This window comes from Oncorhynchus gorbuscha, linkage group LG02 (assembly GCF_021184085.1).
Source record: "Oncorhynchus gorbuscha isolate QuinsamMale2020 ecotype Even-year linkage group LG02, OgorEven_v1.0, whole genome shotgun sequence".
NCBI classification, from domain to species: domain Eukaryota; kingdom Metazoa; phylum Chordata; class Actinopteri; order Salmoniformes; family Salmonidae; genus Oncorhynchus; species Oncorhynchus gorbuscha.
In genome coordinates, this window is record NC_060174.1 from 1,286,014 (window position 1) to 1,306,453 (window position 20,440).

General features: G+C 44.2%; 1 protein-coding gene across 2 annotated transcripts in view; it reads left to right on the forward strand.

Moving 5' to 3' along the window:
• The first annotated feature begins 7,063 nt into the window (after nucleotides 1–7,063).
• The window catches only part of LOC123995827 (gamma-aminobutyric acid receptor subunit beta-3-like), an 83,489-nt gene continuing 70,112 nt past the window's right edge, over nucleotides 7,064–20,440 (forward strand). For both annotated transcript variants that reach the window (XM_046299513.1, XM_046299520.1), the window contains exons 1-3: nucleotides 7,064–7,764; nucleotides 7,857–7,948; nucleotides 8,080–8,147. In XM_046299513.1, the coding sequence (XP_046155469.1) occupies nucleotides 7,664–7,764; nucleotides 7,857–7,948; nucleotides 8,080–8,147 (261 nt within the window). In that variant the 5' untranslated portion in view covers nucleotides 7,064–7,663. The remainder of the gene's footprint in view (nucleotides 7,765–7,856; nucleotides 7,949–8,079; nucleotides 8,148–20,440) is intronic.

Genomic DNA, 20,440 nt, shown 5'->3' on the forward strand with positions numbered 1-20,440 from the left:
AACGTTAGGTTGATCTCTATAGAACCACTGTAAATTACAACGTTAGGTTGATCTCTATAGAACCACTGTAAATTACATGAACCCACTACACATTCAGCAACTTTAGGCTGATCTCTATAGAACCACTGTAAATTACATGTTGAGGTTGAGAAACTCAAAACCACTTTAAAAAAAATGTAATTTAAAAAAAAATGTAGATGATAAATCCCTTTTGTTTTATTCAAGATCGTCCGTTATTTCCAAACGAAGTATCTGACAAATACTGGTTTCTATTAGCAGAGGGAGTGGTCCTCTCAACATGGCTGACTCTCTCAGAGCTGTGGTATGACTCAGTGTGGTTGTTCCTGGAATCAGACCAACGGCTCCATCTTTTCCAGAGGCACTCATATAAGCACATTAGTCCTCTACACTAATGGAGTGTGTATAGGGACTTAGATGGTCTCTACTCTGAGCCACTTCTCTGTCTGTCTGGTCCACACAGCAATGCCCATGCAGTCTGACAATTATCAACTAAAGTCATTCAACTGAACACAAATCGACTTACTGTAGCAATATTGGTGCTCTGTGCTAAATGTTCAGGGTTTTAAATCAGCCATTTCATGAAAGTTGAATACCCAGTGAAATGTCTCTGTTAGAATCTGATGGATTGTCGTCTCTCTTGTCGTGATGTGTGTTTTGTCCTATATTTGTATTTAATTTATTTTTTATCCCAGCCCCCGTCCCTTCAGGAGGCCTTTTGGTGGGCCGTCATTGTAAATAAGAATGTGTTCTTAACTGACTTGCCTCGTTAAATAAAGGTTAAATTAAAATGATGACATGGTCTGGAGACATAGAAGTTTTATATCCAACATGACCTTATCAACAGTCTATTGATGGTAATTGGTTTGATCACTGAGACTATCACAGAGACCATCACAGAGACCATCACAGAGCAGAGACCATCACAGAGCAGAGACCATCACAGAGCAGAGACCATCACAGAGCAGAGACCATCACAGAGACCATCACAGAGACCATCACAGAGACCACCACAGAGCAGAGACCATCACAGAGCAGAGACCATCACAGAGCAGAGACCATCACAGAGACCATCACAGAGACCATCACAGAGACCACCACAGAGCAGAGACCATCACAGAGCAGAGACCATCACAGAGCAGAGACCATCACAGAGACCATCACAGAGCAGAGACCATCACAGAGCAGAGACCATCACAGAGACCACCACAGAGCAGAGACCATCACTGAGCCCATCACAGAGACCCCCACAGAGACTATCACTGAGCCCATCACAGAGCAGAGACCATCACTGAGACTATCACTGAGCCCATCATAGAGACCACCACAGAGGCCACCACAGAGGCCACCACAGAGACCATCATAGAGACCATCACAGAGACCATCACAGAGACCATCACAGAGACTATCACTGAGCCCATCACAGAGACCATCACAGAGACCATCACTGAGCCCATCACAGAGCAGAGACCATCACAGAAACCACCACAGAGACCATCACTGAGCCCATCACAGAGACCATCACAGAGACCACCACTGAGACTATCACTGAGCCCATCACAGAGACCATCACAGAGACCCCCACAGAGACCATCACTGAGCCCATCACAGAGACCATCACAGAGACCACCACTGAGACCATCACAGAGCAGAGACCATCACAGAGACCCCCACAGAGACCATCATAGAGACCATCACAGAGACCATCATAGAGACCATCATAGAGACCATCATAGAGACCATCATAGAGACCACCACAGAGACCACCACAGAGACCACCATAGAGACCATCACAGAGACCATCATAGAGACCACCACAGAGACCACCACAGAGACCACCATAGAGACCATCACAGAGACCATCATAGAGACCATCACAGAGACCATCATAGAGACCATCATAGAGACCATCACAGAGACCATCATAGAGACCACCACAGAGACCATCACAGAGACCACCACTGAGACCATCACAGAGCAGAGACCATCACAGAGGCCACCACAGAGACCCCCACAGAGACCATCACAGAGACCATCATAGAGACCACCACAGAGACCACCACAGAGACCACCATAGAGACCATCACAGAGACCATCACAGAGACCATCACAGAGACCACCACTGAGACCACCACTGAGACCATCACAGAGACCATCACAGAGACCACCATAGAGACCATCACAGAGACCACCATAGATACCATCACAGAGACCACCACTGAGACCATCACTAAGACCACCACTGAGACCACCACTGAGACCACCACAGAGACCATCACTGATACCATCACTAAGACCATCACAGAGACCATCACAGAGACCATCACTGATACCATCACCTAGACCATCACTGAGACCACCACAGAAACCATCACTGAGACCACCAGAAGACCTCATCTCCACGAGTATCATTATTAGCATAGTAGTGTGGAGGACTGGTAGCATATTGGACTGCTACATAGTAGTGTGGAGGACTGGTAGCATAATGGACTTGACACTGCTACATAGTAGTGTGGAGGACTGGTAGCATAATGGACTTGACACTGCTACATAGTAGTGTGGAGGACTGGTAGCATATTGGACTTGACACCGCTACATAGTATTGTGGAGGACTGGTAACATAATGGACTTGACACTGCTACATAGTAGTGTGGAGGACTGGTAACATAATGGACTGCTACATAGTAGTGTGGAGGACTGGTAGCATAATGGACTTGACACTGCTACATAGTAGTGTGGAGGACTGGTAACATAATGGACTGCTACATAGTAGTGTGGAGGACTGGTAGCATAATGGACTTGACACTGCTACATAGTAGTGTGGAGGACTGGTAACATATTGGACTGCTACATAGTAGTGTGGAGGACTGGTAGCATAATGGACTTGACACTGCTACATAGTAGTGTGGAGGACTGGTAGCATAATGGACTTGACACTGCTACATAGTAGTGTGGAGGACTGGTAGCATATTGGACTTGACACCGCTACATAGTATTGTGGAGGACTGGTAACATAATGGACTGCTACATAGTAGTGTGGAGGACTGGTAGCATAATGGACTTGACACTGCTACATAGTAGTGTGGAGGACTGGTAACATAATGGACTTGACACTGCTACATAGTAGTGTGGAGGACTGGTAGCATAATGGACTTGACACTGCTACATAGTAGTGTGGAGGACTGGTAACATAATGGACTGCTACATAGTAGTGTGGAGGACTGGTAGCATAATGGACTTGACACTGCTACATAGTAGTTTGGAGGACTGGTAACATAATGGACTTGACACTGCTACATAGTAGTGTGGAGGACTGGTAGCATAATGGACTGCTACATAGTAGTGTGGAGGACTGGTAGCATAATGGACTTGACACTGCTACATAGTAGTGTGGAGGACTGGTAACATAATGGACTGCTACATAGTAGTGTGGAGGACTGGTAGCATATTGGACTGCTACATAGTAGTGTGGAGGACTGGTAGCATATTGGACTGCTACATAGTAGTGTAGAGGACTGGTAGCATATTGGACTTGACACTGCTACATAGTAGTGTGGAGGACTGGTAACATAATGGACTTGACACTGCTACATAGTAGTGTGGAGGACTGGTAACATAATGGACTGCTACATAGTAGTGTGGAGGACTGGTAGCATAATGGACTTGACACTGCTACATAGTAGTGTGGAGGACTGGTAGCATATTGGACTTGACACTGCTACATAGTAGTGTGGAGGACTGGTAGCATAATGGACTTGACACTGCTACATAGTAGTGTGGAGGACTGGTAACATAATGGACTTGACACTGCTACATAGTAGTGTGGAGGACTGGTAGCATAATGGACTTGACACAGCTACATAGTAGTGTGGAGGACTGGTAGCATAATGGACTTGACACTGCTACATAGTAGTGTGGAGGACTGGTAACATAATGGACTGCTACATAGTAGTGTGGAGGACTGGTAGCATAATGGACTTGACACTGCTACATAGTAGTGTGGAGGACTGGTAGCATAATGGACTTGACACTGCTACATAGTAGTGTGGAGGACTGGTAACATAATGGACTTGACACTGCTACATAGTAGTGTGGAGGACTGGTAACATAATGGACTGCTACATAGTAGTGTGGAGGACTGGTAACATAATGGACTTGACACTGCTACATAGTAGTGTGGAGGACTGGTAACATATTGGACTGCTACATACTGTGATGTCTGTCTGTCTTACTGTCTGTCTGTTTGTAATGTGATGCTGCTAGACCTCCCATTAGTGCTCAGAATCAATATGATGGCTCCCTATCTCTCACAGTGTCCCCTGTCTGCACCTTCACATCCAAATGGCACCCAATTCCCTATTTAGTGCACTTTTTTCCAGGGGCCATATGTTTAAAGTAGTGCACTATAGGGAATAGGGTGCCATTTGGGACACACACTTAGGACACTACCTCGTTGAATGATAGGCTACTACCTCGTTGACTGATAGGCTACTACCTCGTTGAATGATAGAGTACTACCTCGTTGAATGATAGGCTACTACCTCGTTGAATGATAGGCTACTACCTCGTTGAATTATAGAGTACTACCTCGTTGAATGATAGACTACTACCTCGTTGAATGATAGACTACTACCTCGTTGAATTATAGAGTACTACCTCGTTGAATGATAGACTACTACCTCGTTGAATGATAGACTACTACCTCGTTGGATGATAGACTACTACCTCGTTAAATGATAGACTACTACCTCGTTGAATGATAGACTACTACCTCGTTGAATGATAGGCTACTACCTCATTGAATGATAGGCTACTACCTCGTTGAATGATAGAGTACTACCTCGTTGAATGATAGACTACTACCTCGTTGACTGATATGATACTACCTCGTTGAATGATAGACTACTACCTCGTTGACTGATATGATACTACCTCGTTGAATGATAGACTACTACCTCGTTGAATGATAGAGTACTACCTCGTTGACTGATATGATACTACCTCGTTGAATGATAGACTACTACCTCGTTGACTGATATGATACTACCTCGTTGAATGATAGAGTACTACCTCGTTGAATGATAGAGTACTACCTCGTTGGATGATAGAGTACTACCTCGTTGAATGATAGAGTACTACCTCGTTGAATGATAGGATACTTCCTGTCACAATTGACTCATCTATCACACACAGAGTCACGGGCAAGAGAGCAGTACTTCACTGATCTTCTCAAGATTAACACACACAACACATAACTGATCTAGGTTAACACACAGAACTGATCTAGGTTAACACACAGAACTGATCTAGGTTAACACACATAACGTAGAACTGATATAGGTTAACACACAGAACTGATCTAGGTTAACACACATAACGTAGAACTGATCTAGGTTAACACACATAACGTAGAACTGATATAGGTTAACACACAACACAGATCTGATCTAGGTTAACACACAACACAGATCTGATCTAGGTTAACACACAACACAGATCTGATCTAGGTTAACACACAACACAGATCTGATCTAGGTTAACACACAACACAGATCTGATCTAGGTTAACACACAACACAGATCTGATCTAGGTTAACACACAACACAGATCTGATCTAGGTTAACACACAACACAGATCTGATCTAGGTTAGCACACAACACAGATCTGATCTAGGTTAACACACAACACAGATCTGATCTAGGTTAACACACAACACAGATCTGATCTAGGTTAACACACACAACACAGATCTGATCTAGGTTAACACACACAACACAATATAAAGACGGGCGGCAGGGTAGCCTAGTGGTTAGAGCGTTGGACTAGTAACCGAAAGGTTGCAAGTTTGCATCCCAGAGCTGACAAGGTACAAGTCTGTCGTTCTGCCCCTGAACAGGCAGTTAACCCACTGTTCCTAGGCCGTCATTGAAAATAAGAATTTGTTCTTAACTGACTTGCCTAGTAAAATAAAGGTAAAAAAATAAAAAAAATAAAAAAAATAAAACGGCAACACACTGTAATGAACCAGAGATTTACTCCACAGCTAGCTTGGAATTTTGCGGATGGAGCCACCAATTGGTACCTATTGGGTGACTCAACCCGCTGGAATGTTGTCAAGGAGGGTGTGTGTTAGCAAACCAGAGGTCCGGAGTTTGAGCCAGGTACTGCCGCGTTCCCATGCTAGGCAGAACTAGAAAACACCGAAATTGTTTGTGTATCCCATGCTTTCGGTGTTGTACACCAGATGAACATGCACTAATTCTGGTTGTGGAAAATATATTTCAAAGCGGGTTAGACACTGCAATGATTCTCTACACTGGACTTGCTTTGTCACAAAACTGAAATGGTCAAACTATTAGAATTTTAACACCCAGGAAGTGGAAGAGTGATTTCTGAATAGCACATCTTTAACTAGTTTGCTGGAAGACAATCAACCATAGGCTAAATATTGCCAATAAGATGCAAAACCTCATAATTAAGCAATAAGTCCCGAGGGGGTGTGGTATATGGCCAATATACCACGGCTAAGGGCTGTTCTTCACACGACGCAACGCGGAGTGCCTGGACACAGACCTTAGCCGTGGTATATTGGCCATACATCACAAACCTCAGAGGTGCCTTATTGCTATTATAAACTGGTTACCAACTTAATTGGAGTAGTTCAAATAAATGTTTTGTCATACCCGTGGTATACGGTCTGCTATACCATGGCTTTCAACCAATCAGCATTCAGGGCTCGAACAACCCAGTTCACAAATAGTAATACACACTATGTAGCAGAAAGCTTTATCCAAAGTGTCCTACAGGGAATCGAACCCATAACATTTACTGTTGTATGCACCACATAGGACCACCACATTACCTTGTGGAATATTAAACTAATGATGTCAGGGCATTTACATTAAAAAACAGTTTTACCCATGTAGATAATAGATTTATTTCCGTTTAGTGAATTGTTGCTGGCTGGCCCCCGAGTCAATATGAATTCTGCTGTTCTACCAATCAGCAAAACGCTCCAACGAGCTCGCAAACTGTAATATCACGTAACCAGGTCCATTTAGCTGCTCTGTCATACAGAGAGCCAGTTTCTTCAGACTCCGGACACCGTGGTATGAACCAGTGGTGGTGGGGAGTCTCGTCTAAGGGAGAGGAAAACCTGGCAAACATCTGGTAACAACATGGATCATGTAGGCTAGATGAGTTTTGCGCACTCGGAAACGAATTGGTCTCTAATTCAAACCCCCCAAAAAACCACAGAAGTGACATTTGGACTTCTACATTGCCGTGGGTGTGATAGTCTAAGAACCAATGAATGCCACGGCTTGGATAATGGAGGTTTGGATTAGTTCAAACCACGACGGGTCTCGCCGCCGCTACTGGTAACGGTTCAGGCTTCATGTTTGGTGTTCACCTAATGCGCGGTGCTATAACATCTTCCGACTCCAACAGAAACAGAAAGATTTCCGACTGATGTGAAACATTTCAACTGATCTAAGATCTCGGGAGCTGTTAGGTTAATATCAGAGAGCTGCTGATGAAATGTAGCCATAGATTTTATAAGGTATAGGTTTTATAACGGATTTTGTTTTTGTAACGCTGGAAAACCCGTTAAACACCTGTTTAGAGTCGAGACGCGTGATCCCATGTTGGAGAGATCACAAGAAATGTTTGGGTTGCAGAGAAGAGGGGAATTTGACATCCTCTCTGTGTCACTCATAGTGGCGTTGATGTGCTGTGCGCAGAGGTGAGTGTTGGGGAAGAGACCCGTCGTAAAGAAGGGATGGTCCCGTCATATTGGAAAAAAGTTAGTTTAATGGTCTCTTTCTTGTATTTCAGCGCCAACGAACCGGGGAATATGTCTTTCGTAAAGGAGACGGTGGACAAACTGTTGAAGGGGTATGATATCCGCCTTCGACCAGACTTTGGAGGTACATCTACACTTTTATTTGCGCGTTGATGATGGCGCAAATGATTGCCCAATAATATTACTATAATGAATATAATAATATCCGTTATTTGTCATGTTAATGGTAATTTGGTTATTGTTCCTATTTCTCAGGCAAACCGGTTTCTGTTGGCATGAGTTTAGATGTGGCAAACATCGACATGGTGTCAGAGGTCAACATGGTAAGTAGTGTAAATCCATATACTTACATTTGACCATTGATTGACTGTGGATGTTTCATCATTTTTAGAATTTTATATTTTTTATTTCACCTTTTATTTGACCAGGTAGGCTAGTTGAGAACAAATTCTCTCATTTACAACTGCAACCTGGCCAAGATAAAGCAAAGCAGTGTGGCACAGACAACAACACAGAGTTTCACATGGAGTAAAACAATAAACAAGCCAATAACACAGTAGAAAAAAGAAAGTCTATAAACAATGTGTGCAAAAGGCAATAAATAGGCCATAGGATCGAATAATTACAATTTAGCAGATTAACACTGGAGTGATAAATGAGCAGATGATGATGTGCAAGTAGAAATACTGGTGTGCAAAAGAGCAGAAAAGTAAATAAATATAAATAGTATGGGGATGAGGTAGATAGATTGGGTGGGCTATTTACAGATAATGTTGATATATTTCAGACATTCGTATGGTTTACCTTTTCCTTATTGACAATGTTGTCTTCATGTTGTTTGAAAGGTCGTAATGCTTTATGTTGCCCGACAGTATTTCAGACATTCGTATGTATTACCACTGTCTTTACGCGTCAGAAGTGAAAACCTTTTGGTTGAGAAGTTAGTGGCAGATTGTTCTGTTTTGCGTCTTGCCAAGCAGGATATGGATGACACTGAATCAGCGTTTATTCTAGAAATACATGTTTCACATTGCAATGCATGGTCATATAAAGTCATTGCTTTTCACAGTGCAACACTCACATTACTTTTGATATGATTCTCTTAAAATACATTTTACCGTTACTTAATCCTACGGCTCATCATTGATAATCATTAAACCATTTGGTAAACATATATATTTTTTCTACTGGCTACTACAGATTTACATAATGAAAATGTACATTTGTAAAGTCTAAACATTTAAAGTATGATACAGTATATATACTGTAATGTATTACTATGGAGTATTAAAACAATCTGATATTGACAAGATCAGTTTATTGGTCACATACATAGACTAGCAGATGTTACAACCGGTGTGACAGAATGCTTGTGTTTCTAGCTCCTACAGTACAGTGGAATGCTTGTGTTTCTAGCTCCTACCGTACAGTGGAATGCTTGTGTTTCTAGCTCCTACAGTACAGTGGAATGCTTGTGTTTCTAGCTCCTACAGTACAGTGGAATGCTTGTGTTTCTAGCTCCTACAGTACAGTGGAATGCTTGTGTTTCTAGCTCCTACAGTACAGTGGAATGCTTGTGTTTCTAGCTCCTACAGTACAGTGGAATGCTTGTGTTTCTAGCTCCTACAGTACAGTGGAATGCTTGTGTTTCTAGCTCCTACAGTGGAATGCTTGTGTTTCTAGCTCCAACAGTACAGTGGAATGCTTGTGTTTCTAGCTCCAACAGTACAGTGGAATGCTTGTGTTTCTAGCTCCAACAGTACAGTGGAATGCTTGTGTTTCTAGCTCCTACAGTGGAATGCTTGTGTTTCTAGCTCCAACAGCACAGTGGAATGCTTGTGTTTCTAGCTCCTACAGTGGAATGCTTGTGTTTCTAGCTCCTACAGTGGAATGCTTGTGTTTCTAGCTCCTACAGTGCAGTGGAATGCTTGTGTTTCTAGCTCCTGCAGTGGAATGCTTGTGTTTCTAGCTCCTACAGTGGAATGCTTGTGTTTCTAGCTCCAACAGTACAGTGGAATGCTTGTGTTTCTAGCTCCAACAGTACAGTGGAATGCTTGTGTTTCTAGCTCCTACAGTGGAATGCTTGTGTTTCTAGCTCCAACAGTACAGTGGAATGCTTGTGTTTCTAGCTCCTACAGTACAGTGGAATGCTTGTGTTTCTAGCTCCTACAGTACAGTGGAATGCTTGTGTTTCTAGCTCCTACAGTACAGTGGAATGCTTGTGTTTCTAGCTCCTACAGTACAGTGGAATGCTTGTGTTTCTAGCTCCTACAGTACAGTGGAATTCTTGTGTTTCTAGCTCATACAGTACAGTGGAATGCTTGTGTTTCTAGCTCCTACAGTACAGAGGAATGCTTGTGTTTCTAGCTCCTACAGTAGAATGCTTGTGTTTCTAGCTCCTACAGTGGAATGCTTGTGTTTCTAGCTCCTACCGTACAGTGGAATGCTTGTGTTTCTAGCTCCTACAGTACAATGGAATGCTTGTGTTTCTAGCTCCTACAGTACAATGGAATGCTTGTGTTTCTAGCTCCTACAGTGGAATGCTTGTGTTTCTAGCTCCTACAGTGGAATGCTTGTGTTTCTAGCTCCTACAGTACAGTGGAATGCTTGTGTTTCTAGCTCCTACAGTGTAGTGGAATAATTGTGTTTCTAGCTCATACAGTGAAATGCTTGTGTTTCTAGCTCCTACAATACAGTGGAATGCTTGTGTTTCTAGCTCCTACAGTACAATGGAATGCTTGTGTTTCTAGCTCCTACAGTGGAATGCTTGTGTTTCTAGCTCCTACAGTGGAATGCTTGTGTTTCTAGCTCCCACAGTGGAATGCTTGTGTTTCTAGCTCCTACAGTACAGTGGAATGCTTGTGTTTCTAGCTCCTACAGTGTAGTGGAATAATTGTGTTTCTAGCTCATACAGTGAAATGCTTGTGTTTCTAGCTCCTACAATACAGTGGAATGCTTGTGTTTCTAGCTCCTACAGTACAGTGGATTGCTTGTGTTTCTAGCTCCTACAGTGCAGTGGAATGCTTGTGTTTTTAGGTCCTACAGTACAGTGGAATAGTTGTGTGTCTAGCTCCTACAGTGCAGTGGAATAGTTGTGTTTCTAGCTCCTACAGTGCAGTGGAATATTTGTGTTTCTAGCTCGTACAGTACAGTGGAATGCTTGTGTTTCTAGCTCGTACAGTACAGTGGAATGCTTGTGTTTCTAGCTCCTACAGTTCAGTGGAATGCTTGTGTTTCTAGCTCCTACAGAACAGTGGAATGCTTGTGTTTTATAGCTCCTACAGTACAGTGGAATGCTTGTGTTTCTAGCTCCTACAGTGGAATGCTTGTGTTTCTAGCTCCTACAGTGGAATGCTTGTGTTTCTAGCTCCTACAGTGGAATGCTTGTGTTTCTAGCTCCTACAGTGGAATGCTTGTGTTTCTAGCTCCAACAGTACAGTGGAATGCTTGTGTTTCTAGCTCCAACAGTACAGTGGAATGCTTGTGTTTCTAGCTCCAACAGTGGAATGCTTGTGTTTCTAGCTCCAACAGTACAGTGGAATGCTTGTGTTTCTAGCTCCTACAGTACAGTGGAATGCTTGTGTTTCTAGCTCCTACAGTACAGTGGAATGCTTGTGTTTCTAGCTCCAACAGCACAGTGGAATGCTTGTGTTTCTAGCTCCAACAGCACAGTGGAATGCTTGTGTTTCTAGCTCCTACAGTGCAGTGGAATGCTTGTGTTTCTAGCTCCTACAGTGCAGTGGAATGCTTGTGTTTCTAGCTCCTGCAGTGGAATGCTTGTGTTTCTAGCTCCTACAGTGGAATGCTTGTGTTTCTAGCTCCAACAGTACAGTGGAATGCTTGTGTTTCTAGCTCCAACAGTACAGTGGAATGCTTGTGTTTCTAGCTCCTACAGTGGAATGCTTGTGTTTCTAGCTCCAACAGTACAGTGGAATGCTTGTGTTTCTAGCTCCTACAGTACAGTGGAATGCTTGTGTTTCTAGCTCCTACAGTACAGTGAAATGCTTGTGTTTCTAGCTCCTACAGTACAGTGGAATGCTTGTGTTTCTAGCTCCTACAGTACAGTGGAATTCTTGTGTTTCTAGCTCATACAGTACAGTGGAATGCTTGTGTTTCTAGCTCCTACAGTACAGAGGAATGCTTGTGTTTCTAGCTCCTACAGTAGAATGCTTGTGTTTCTAGCTCCTACAGTGGAATGCTTGTGTTTCTAGCTCCTACCGTACAGTGGAATGCTTGTGTTTCTAGCTCCTACAGTACAATGGAATGCTTGTGTTTCTAGCTCCTACAGTGGAATGCTTGTGTTTCTAGCTCCTACAGTGGAATGCTTGTGTTTCTAGCTCCTACAGTGGAATGCTTGTGTTTCTAGCTGCTACAGTACAGTGGAATGCTTGTGTTTCTAGCTCCTACAGTGTAGTGGAATAATTGTGTTTCTAGCTCATACAGTGAAATGCTTGTGTTTCTAGCTCCTACAATACAGTGGAATGCTTGTGTTTCTAGCTCCTACAGTACAATGGAATGCTTGTGTTTCTAGCTCCTACAGTGGAATGCTTGTGTTTCTAGCTCCTACAGTGGAATGCTTGTGTTTCTAGCTCCTACAGTGGAATGCTTGTGTTTCTAGCTCCTACAGTACAGTGGAATGCTTGTGTTTCTAGCTCCTACAGTGTAGTGGAATAATTGTGTTTCTAGCTCATACAGTGAAATGCTTGTGTTTCTAGCTCCTACAGTACAGTGGATTGCTTGTGTTTCTAGCTCCTACAGTGCAGTGGAATGCTTGTGTTTTTAGGTCCTACAGTACAGTGGAATAGTTGTGTGTCTAGCTCCTACAGTGCAGTGGAATAGTTGTGTGTCTAGCTCCTACAGTGCAGTGGAATAGTTGTGTTTCTAGCTCGTACAGTACAGTGGAATGCTTGTGTTTCTAGCTCGTACAGTACAGTGGAACGCTTGTGTTTCTAGCTCGTACAGTACAGTGGAATGCTTGTGTTTCTAGCTCCTACAGTACAATGGAATGCTTGTGTTTCTAGCTCCTACAGTGGAATGCTTGTGTTTCTAGCTCCTACAGTGGAATGCTTGTGTTTCTAGCTCCTACAGTGGAATGCTTGTGTTTCTAGCTCCTACAGTACAGTGGAATGCTTGTGTTTCTAGCTCCTACAGTGTAGTGGAATAATTGTGTTTCTAGCTCATACAGTGAAATGCTTGTGTTTCTAGCTCCTACAATACAGTGGAATGCTTGTGTTTCTAGCTCCTACAGTACAATGGAATGCTTGTGTTTCTAGCTCCTACAGTGGAATGCTTGTGTTTCTAGCTCCTACAGTGGAATGCTTGTGTTTCTAGCTCCTACAGTGGAATGCTTGTGTTTCTAGCTCCTACAGTACAGTGGAATGCTTGTGTTTCTAGCTCCTACAGTGTAGTGGAATAATTGTGTTTCTAGCTCATACAGTGAAATGCTTGTGTTTCTAGCTCCTACAATACAGTGGAATGCTTGTGTTTCTAGCTCCTACAGTACAGTGGATTGCTTGTGTTTCTAGCTCCTACAGTGCAGTGGAATGCTTGTGTTTTTAGGTCCTACAGTACAGTGGAATAGTTGTGTCTAGCTCCTACAGTGCAGTGGAATAGTTGTGTGTCTAGCTCCTACAGTGCAGTGGAATAGTTGTGTTTCTAGCTCGTACAGTACAGTGGAATGCTTGTGTTTCTAGCTCGTACAGTGGAATGCTTGTGTTTCTAGCTCGTACAGTACAGTGGAATGCTTGTGTTTCTAGCTCCTACAGTTCAGTGGAATGCTTGTGTTTCTAGCTCCTACAGAACAGTGGAATGCTTGTGTTTTATAGCTCCTACAGTACAGTGGAATGCTTGTGTTTTATAGCTCCTACAGTACAGTGGAATGCTTGTGTTTCTAGCTCCTACAGTGGAATGCTTGTGTTTCTAGCTCCTACAGTGGAATGCTTGTGTTTCTAGCTCCTACAGTGGAATGCTTGTGTTTCTAGCTCCTACAGTGGAATGCTTGTGTTTCTAGCTCCTACAGTGGAATGCTTGTGTTTCTAGCTCCTACACTACAGTGGAATAGCTGTGTTTCTAGCTCCTACAGTACAGTGGAATGCTTGTGTTTCTTGCTCCTACAGTGCAGTGGAATAATTGTGTTTCTAGCTCATACAGTGGAATGCTTGTGTTTCTAGCTCCTACAGTACATTGGAATGCTTGTGTTTCTAACTCCTACAGTACAGTGGAATGCTTGTGTTTCTAGCTCCTACAGTGGAATGCTTGTGCTTTTAGGTCCTACAGTACAGTGGAATAGTTGTGTGTCTAGCTCCTACATTACAGTGGAATGCTTGTGTTTTTAGCTCCTACAGTGCAGTGGAATGCTTGTGCTTTTAGGTCCTACATTACTGTGGAATAGTTGTGTTTCTAGCTCCTACAGTACAGTGGAATGCTTGTGTTTCTAGCTCCTACAGAACAGTGGAATGCTTGGGTTTCTAGTTCCTACAGTACAGTGGAATGCTTGTGTTTCTAGTTCCTACAGTGCAGTGGAATGCTTGTGTTTCTAGCTCCTACAGTGCAGTGGAATGCTTGTGCTTTTAGGTCCTACATTACTGTGGAATGCTTGTGTTTCTAGCTCCTACAGTACAGTGGAATGCTTGTGTTTCTAGCTCCTACAGTTCAGTGGAATGCTTGTGTTTCTAGCTCCTACAGAACAGTGGAATGCTTGTGTTTCTAGTTCCTACAGTACAGTGGAATGCTTGTGTTTCTAGTTCCTACAGTACAGTGGAATGCTTGTGTTTCTAGCTCCTACAGTACAGTGGCATGCTTGTGTTTCTAGCTCCTACATTACAGTGGAATGCTTGTGTTTCTAGCTCCTACAGTGGAATGCTTGTGTTTCTAGCTCCTACAGTGGAATGCTTGTGTTTCTAGCTCCTGCAGTGGAATGCTTGTGTTTCTAGCTCCTACAGTGGAATGCTTGTGTTTCTAGCTCCTACACTACAGTGGAATAGCTGTGTTTCTAGCTCCTACAGTACAGTGGAATGCTTGTGTTTCTAGATCCTACAGTGGAATGCTTGTTTCTAGCTCCTACAGTACAGTGGAATGCTTGTGTTTCTAGCTCCTACAGTACAGTGGCATGCTTGTGTTTCTAGGTCCTACAGTACAGTGGCATGCTTGTGTTTCTAGCTCCTACAGTTCAGTGGAATGCTTGTGTTTCTAGCTCCTACAGAACAGTGGAATGCTTGTGTTTCTAGTTCCTACAGTACAGTGGAATGCTTGTGTTTCTAGCTCCTACAGTACAGTGGCATGCTTGTGTTTCTAGGTCCTACAGTACAGTGGCATGCTTGTGTTTCTAGGTCCTACAGTACAGTGGAATGCTTGTGTTTCTAGCTCCTACAGTGGAATGCTTGTGTTTCTAGGTCCTACAGTACAGTGGAATGCTTGTGTTTCTAGCTCCTACAGTGGAATGCTTGTGTTTCTAGCTCCTACAGTGGAATGCTTGTGTTTCTAGCTCCTACAGTACAGTGGAATGCTTGTGTTTCTAGCTCCTACACTACAGTGGAATAGCTGTGTTTCTAGCTCCTACAGTACAGTGGAATGCTTGTGTTTCTAGCTCCTACAGTGGAATGCTTATGTTTCTAGCTCCTACAGTACAGTGGAATGCTTGTGTTTCTAGCTCCTACAGTACAGTGGCATGCTTGTGTTTCTAGGTCCTACAGTACAGTGGCATGCTTGTGTTTCTAGCTCCTACAGTGGAATGCTTGTGTTTCTAGTTCCTACAGTACAGTGGAATGCTTGTGTTTCTAGTTCCTACAGTTCAGTGGAATGCTTGTGTTTCTAGCTCGTACAGTACAGTGGAATGCTTGTGTTTCTAGCTCCTACAGTTCAGTGGAATGCTTGTGTTTCTAGCTCCTACAGAACAGTGGAATGCTTGTGTTTCTAGTTCCTACAGTACAGTGGCATGCTTGTGTTTCTAGGTCCTACATTACAGTGGAATGCTTGTGTTTCTAGGTCCTACATTACAGTGGAATGCTTGTGTTTCTAGCTCCTACAGTGGAATGCTTGTGTTTCTAGCTCCTACAGTGGAATGCTTGTGTTTCTAGCTCCTACAGTGGAATGCTTGTGTTTCTAGCTCCTACAGTGGAATGCTTGTGTTTCTAGCTCCTACAGTGGAATGCTTGTGTTTCTAGCTCCTGCAGTGGAATGCTTGTGTTTCTAGCTCCTGCAGTGGAATGCTTGTGTTTCTAGCTCCTACAGTACAGTGGCATGCTTGTGTTTCTAGGTCCTACAGTACAGTGGCATGCTTGTGTTTCTAGCTCCTACAGTTCAGTGGAATGCTTGTGTTTCTAGCTCCTACAGTACAGTGGCATGCTTGTGTTTCTAGCTCCTACAGTACAGTGGCATGCTTGTGTTTCTAGGTCCTACAGTACAGTGGCATGCTTGTGTTTCTAGCTCCTACAGTGGAATGCTTGTGTTTCTAGCTCCTACAGTGGAATGCTTGTGTTTCTAGCTCCTACAGTGGAATGCTTGTGTTTCTAGCTCCTACAGTGGAATGCTTGTGTTTCTAGCTCCTACAGTGGAATGCTTGTGTTTCTAGCTCCTACAGTGGAATGCTTGTGTTTCTAGCTCCTACAGTGGAATGCTTGTGTTTCTAGCTCCTACAGTGGAATGCTTGTGTTTCTAGCTCCTACAGTACAGTGGAATGCTTGTGTTTCTAGCTCCTACAGTACAGTGGAATGCTTGTGTTTCTAGCTCCCACAGTACAGTGGAATAGTTGTGTTTATAGCTCCTACAGTGGAATGCTTGTGTTTCTAGCTCATACAGTACAGTGGCATGCTTGTGTTTCTAGCTCATACAGTACAGTGGCATGCTTGTGTTTCTAGCTCCTACAGTACAGTGGCATGCTTGTGTTTCTAGCTCCTACAGTACAGTGGCATGCTTGTGTTTCTAGGTCCTACAGTACAGTGGCATGCTTGTGTTTCTAGGTCCTACAGTACAGTGGAATGCTTGTGTTTCTAGCTCCTACAGTGGATTGCTTGTGTTTCTAGCTCCTACCGTACAGTGGAATGCTTGTGTTTCTAGCTCCTACCGTACAGTGGAATGCTTGTGTTTCTAGCTCCTATCAAATCAAATCAAATTTTATTTGTCACATACACATGGTTAGCAGATGTTAATGCGAGTGTAGCGAAATGCTTGTGCTTCTAGTTCCGACAATGCAGTGATAACCAACAAGTAATCTAACTAACAATTCCAAAACTGTCTTATACACAGTGTAAGGGGATAAGGAACATGTACATAAGGATATATGAATGAGTGATGGTACAGAGCAGCATACAGTAGATGGTATCGAGTACAGTATATACATATGAGATGAGTGTGTAAACAAAGTGGCATAGTTAAAGTGGCTAGTGATACATGTGTTACATAAGGATGCAGTCGATGATGTAGAGTACAGTATATACATATGCATATGAGATGAATAATGTAGGGTAAGTAACATTATATAAGGTAGCATTGTTTAAAGTGGCTTGTGATATATTTACATCATTTCCCATCAATTCCCATTATTAAAATGGCTGGAGTTGGGTCAGTGTCAATGACAGTGTGTTGGCAGCAGCCACTCAATGTTAGTGGTGGCTGTTTAACAGTCTGATGGCCTTGAGATAGCTGTTTTTCAGTCTCTCGGTCCCAGCTTTGATGCACCTGTACTGACCTCGCCTTCTGGATGATAGCGGGGTGAACAGGCAGTGGTTCGGGTGGTTGATGTCCTTGATGATCTTTATGGCCTTCCTGTAACAACGGGTGGTGTAGGTGTCCTGGAGGGCAGGTAGTTTGCCCCCGGTGATGCGTTGTGCAGTCCTCACTACCCTCTGGAGAGCCTTACAGTTGAAGGCAGAGCGGTTGCCGTACCAGGCGGTGTTACAGCCCGCCAGGATGCTCTCGATTGTGCATCTGTAGAAGTTTGTGAGTGCTTTTGGTGACAAGCCGAATTTCTTCAGCCTCCTGAGGTTGAATAGGCGCTGCTGTGCCTTCTTCACGACGCTGTCAGTGTGAGTGGACCAATTCAGTTTGTCTGTGATGTGTATGCCGAGGAACTTAAAACTAGCTACCCTCTCCACTACTGTTCCATCGATGTGGATAGGGGGGTGTTCCCTCTGCTGTTTCCTGAAGTCCACAATCATCTCCTTAGTTTTGTTGACGTTGAGTGTGAGGTTATTTTCCTGACACCACACTCCGAGGGCCCTCACCTCCTCCCTGTAGGCCGTCTCGTCGTTGTTGGTAATCAAGCCTACCACTGTTGTGTCGTCCGCAAACTTGATGATTGAGTTGGAGGCGTGCGTGGCCACGCAGTCGTGGGTGAACAGGGAGTACAGGAGAGGGCTCAGAACGCACCCTTGTGGGGCCCCGTGTTGAGGATCAGCGGGGAGGAGACGTTGTTGCCTACCCTCACCACCTGGGGGCGGCCCGTCAGGAAGTCCAGTACCCAGTTGCACAGGGCGGGGTCGAGACCCAGGGTCTCGAGCTTGATGACGAGCTTGAAGGGTACTATGGTGTTGAATGCCGAGCTGTAGTCGATGAACAGCATTCTCACATAGGTATTCCTCTTGTCCAGGTGGGTTAGGGCAGTGTGCAGTGTGGTTGAGATTGCATCGTCTGTGGACCTATTTGGGCGGTAAGCAAATTGGAGTGGGTCTAGGGTGTCAGGTAGGGTGGAGGTGATATGGTCCTTGACTAGTCTCTCAAAGCACTTCATGATGACGGAAGTGAGTGCTAATGGGGGCGGTAGTCGTTTAGCTCAGTTACCTTAGCTTTCTTGGGAACAGGAACAATGGTGGCCCTCTTGAAGCATGTGGGAACAGCAGACTGGTATAGGGATTGATTGAATATGTCCGTAAACACACCGGCCAGCTGGTCTGCGCATGCTCTGAGGGCGCGGCTGGGGATGCCGTCTGGGCCTGCAGCCTTGCGAGGGTTAACACGTTTAAATGTCTTACTCACCTCGGCTGCAGTGAAGGAGAGACCGCATGTTTCCGTTGCAGGCCGTGTCAGTGGCACTGTATTGTCCTCAAAGCGGGCAAAAAAGTTATTTAGTCTGCCTGGGAGCAAGACATCCTGGTCCGTGACTGGGCTGGATTTCATCTTGTAGTCCGTGATTGACTGTAGACCCTGCCACATGCCTCTTATGTCTGAGCCATTGAATTGAGATTCCACTTTGTCTCTGTACTGACGCTTAGCTTGTTTAATAGCCTTACGGAGGGAATAGCTGCACTGTTTGTATTCAGTCATGTTGCCAGACACCTTGCCCTGATTAAAAGCAGTGGTTCGCGCTTTCAGTTTCACGCGAATGCTGCCATCAATCCACGGTTTCTGGTTAGGGAATGTTTTTATCGTTGCTATGGGAACGACATCTTCGACGCACGTTCTAATGAACTCGCACACCTAATCAGCGTATTCGTCAATATTCCCATCTGACGCAATACGAAACATGTCCCAGTCCACGTGATGGAAGCAGTCTTGGAGTGTAGAGTCAGCTTGGTCTGACCAGCGTTGGACAGACCTCAGCGTGGGAGCCTCTTGTTTTAATTTCTGCCTGTAGGCAGGGATCAGCAGAATGGAGTCGTGGTCAGCTTTTCCGAAAGGGGGGCGGGGCAGGGCCTTATATGCGTCGCGGAAGTTAGAGTAACAATGATCCAAGGTTTTACCACCCCTGGTTGCGCAATCGATATGCTGATAAAATTTAGGGAGTCTTGTTTTCAGATTGGCTTTGTTAAAATCCCCAGCTACAATGAATGCAGCCTCCGGATAAATGTTTTCCAGTTTGCAAAGAGTTAAATAAAGTTCGTTCAGAGCCATCGATGTGTCTGCTTGGGGGGGGATATATACGGCTGTGATTATAATCGAAGAGAATTCTCTTGGAAGATAATGCGGTCTACATTTGATTGTGAGGAATTCTAAATCAGGTGAACAGAAGGATTTGAGTTCCTGTATGTTTCCTTCATCACACCATGTCCCGTTAGTCATGAGGCATACGCCCCCGCCACTCTTCTTACCAGAGAGATGTTTGTTTCTGTCGGCGCGATGCGTGGAGAAACCCGTTGGCTGCACCGCCCTGGATAGCGTCTTCCCAGTAAGCCATGTTTCCGTAAAGCAGAGAACGTTGCAGTCTCTGATGTCCCTCTGGAATGCCACCCTTGCTCGGATTTCATCAACCTTGTTGTCGAGAGACTGGACATTGGCAAGAAGAATACTGGGAAGTGGTGCGCGATGTGCCTACAGTACAGTGGAATGCTTGTGTGTCTAGCTCCCACAGTACAGTGGAATAGTTGTGTTTATAGCTCCTACAGTGGAATGCTTGTGTTTCTAGCTCATACAGTACAGTGGAATGCTTGTGTTTCTAGCTCCTACAGTACAGTGGAATGCTTCTGTTTCTAGCTCCTACAGTACAGTGGAATGCTTGTGCTTCTAGCTCCTACAGTTCAGTGGAATGCTTGTGTTTCTAGCTCCTACAGTACAGTGGAATGCTTTTGTTTCTAGCTCCTACAGTACAGTGGCATGCTTGTGTTTCTAGGTCCTACAGTACAGTGGAATGCTTGTGTTTCTAGCTCCTACAGAGGAATGCTTGTGTTTCTAGCTCCTACAGTGG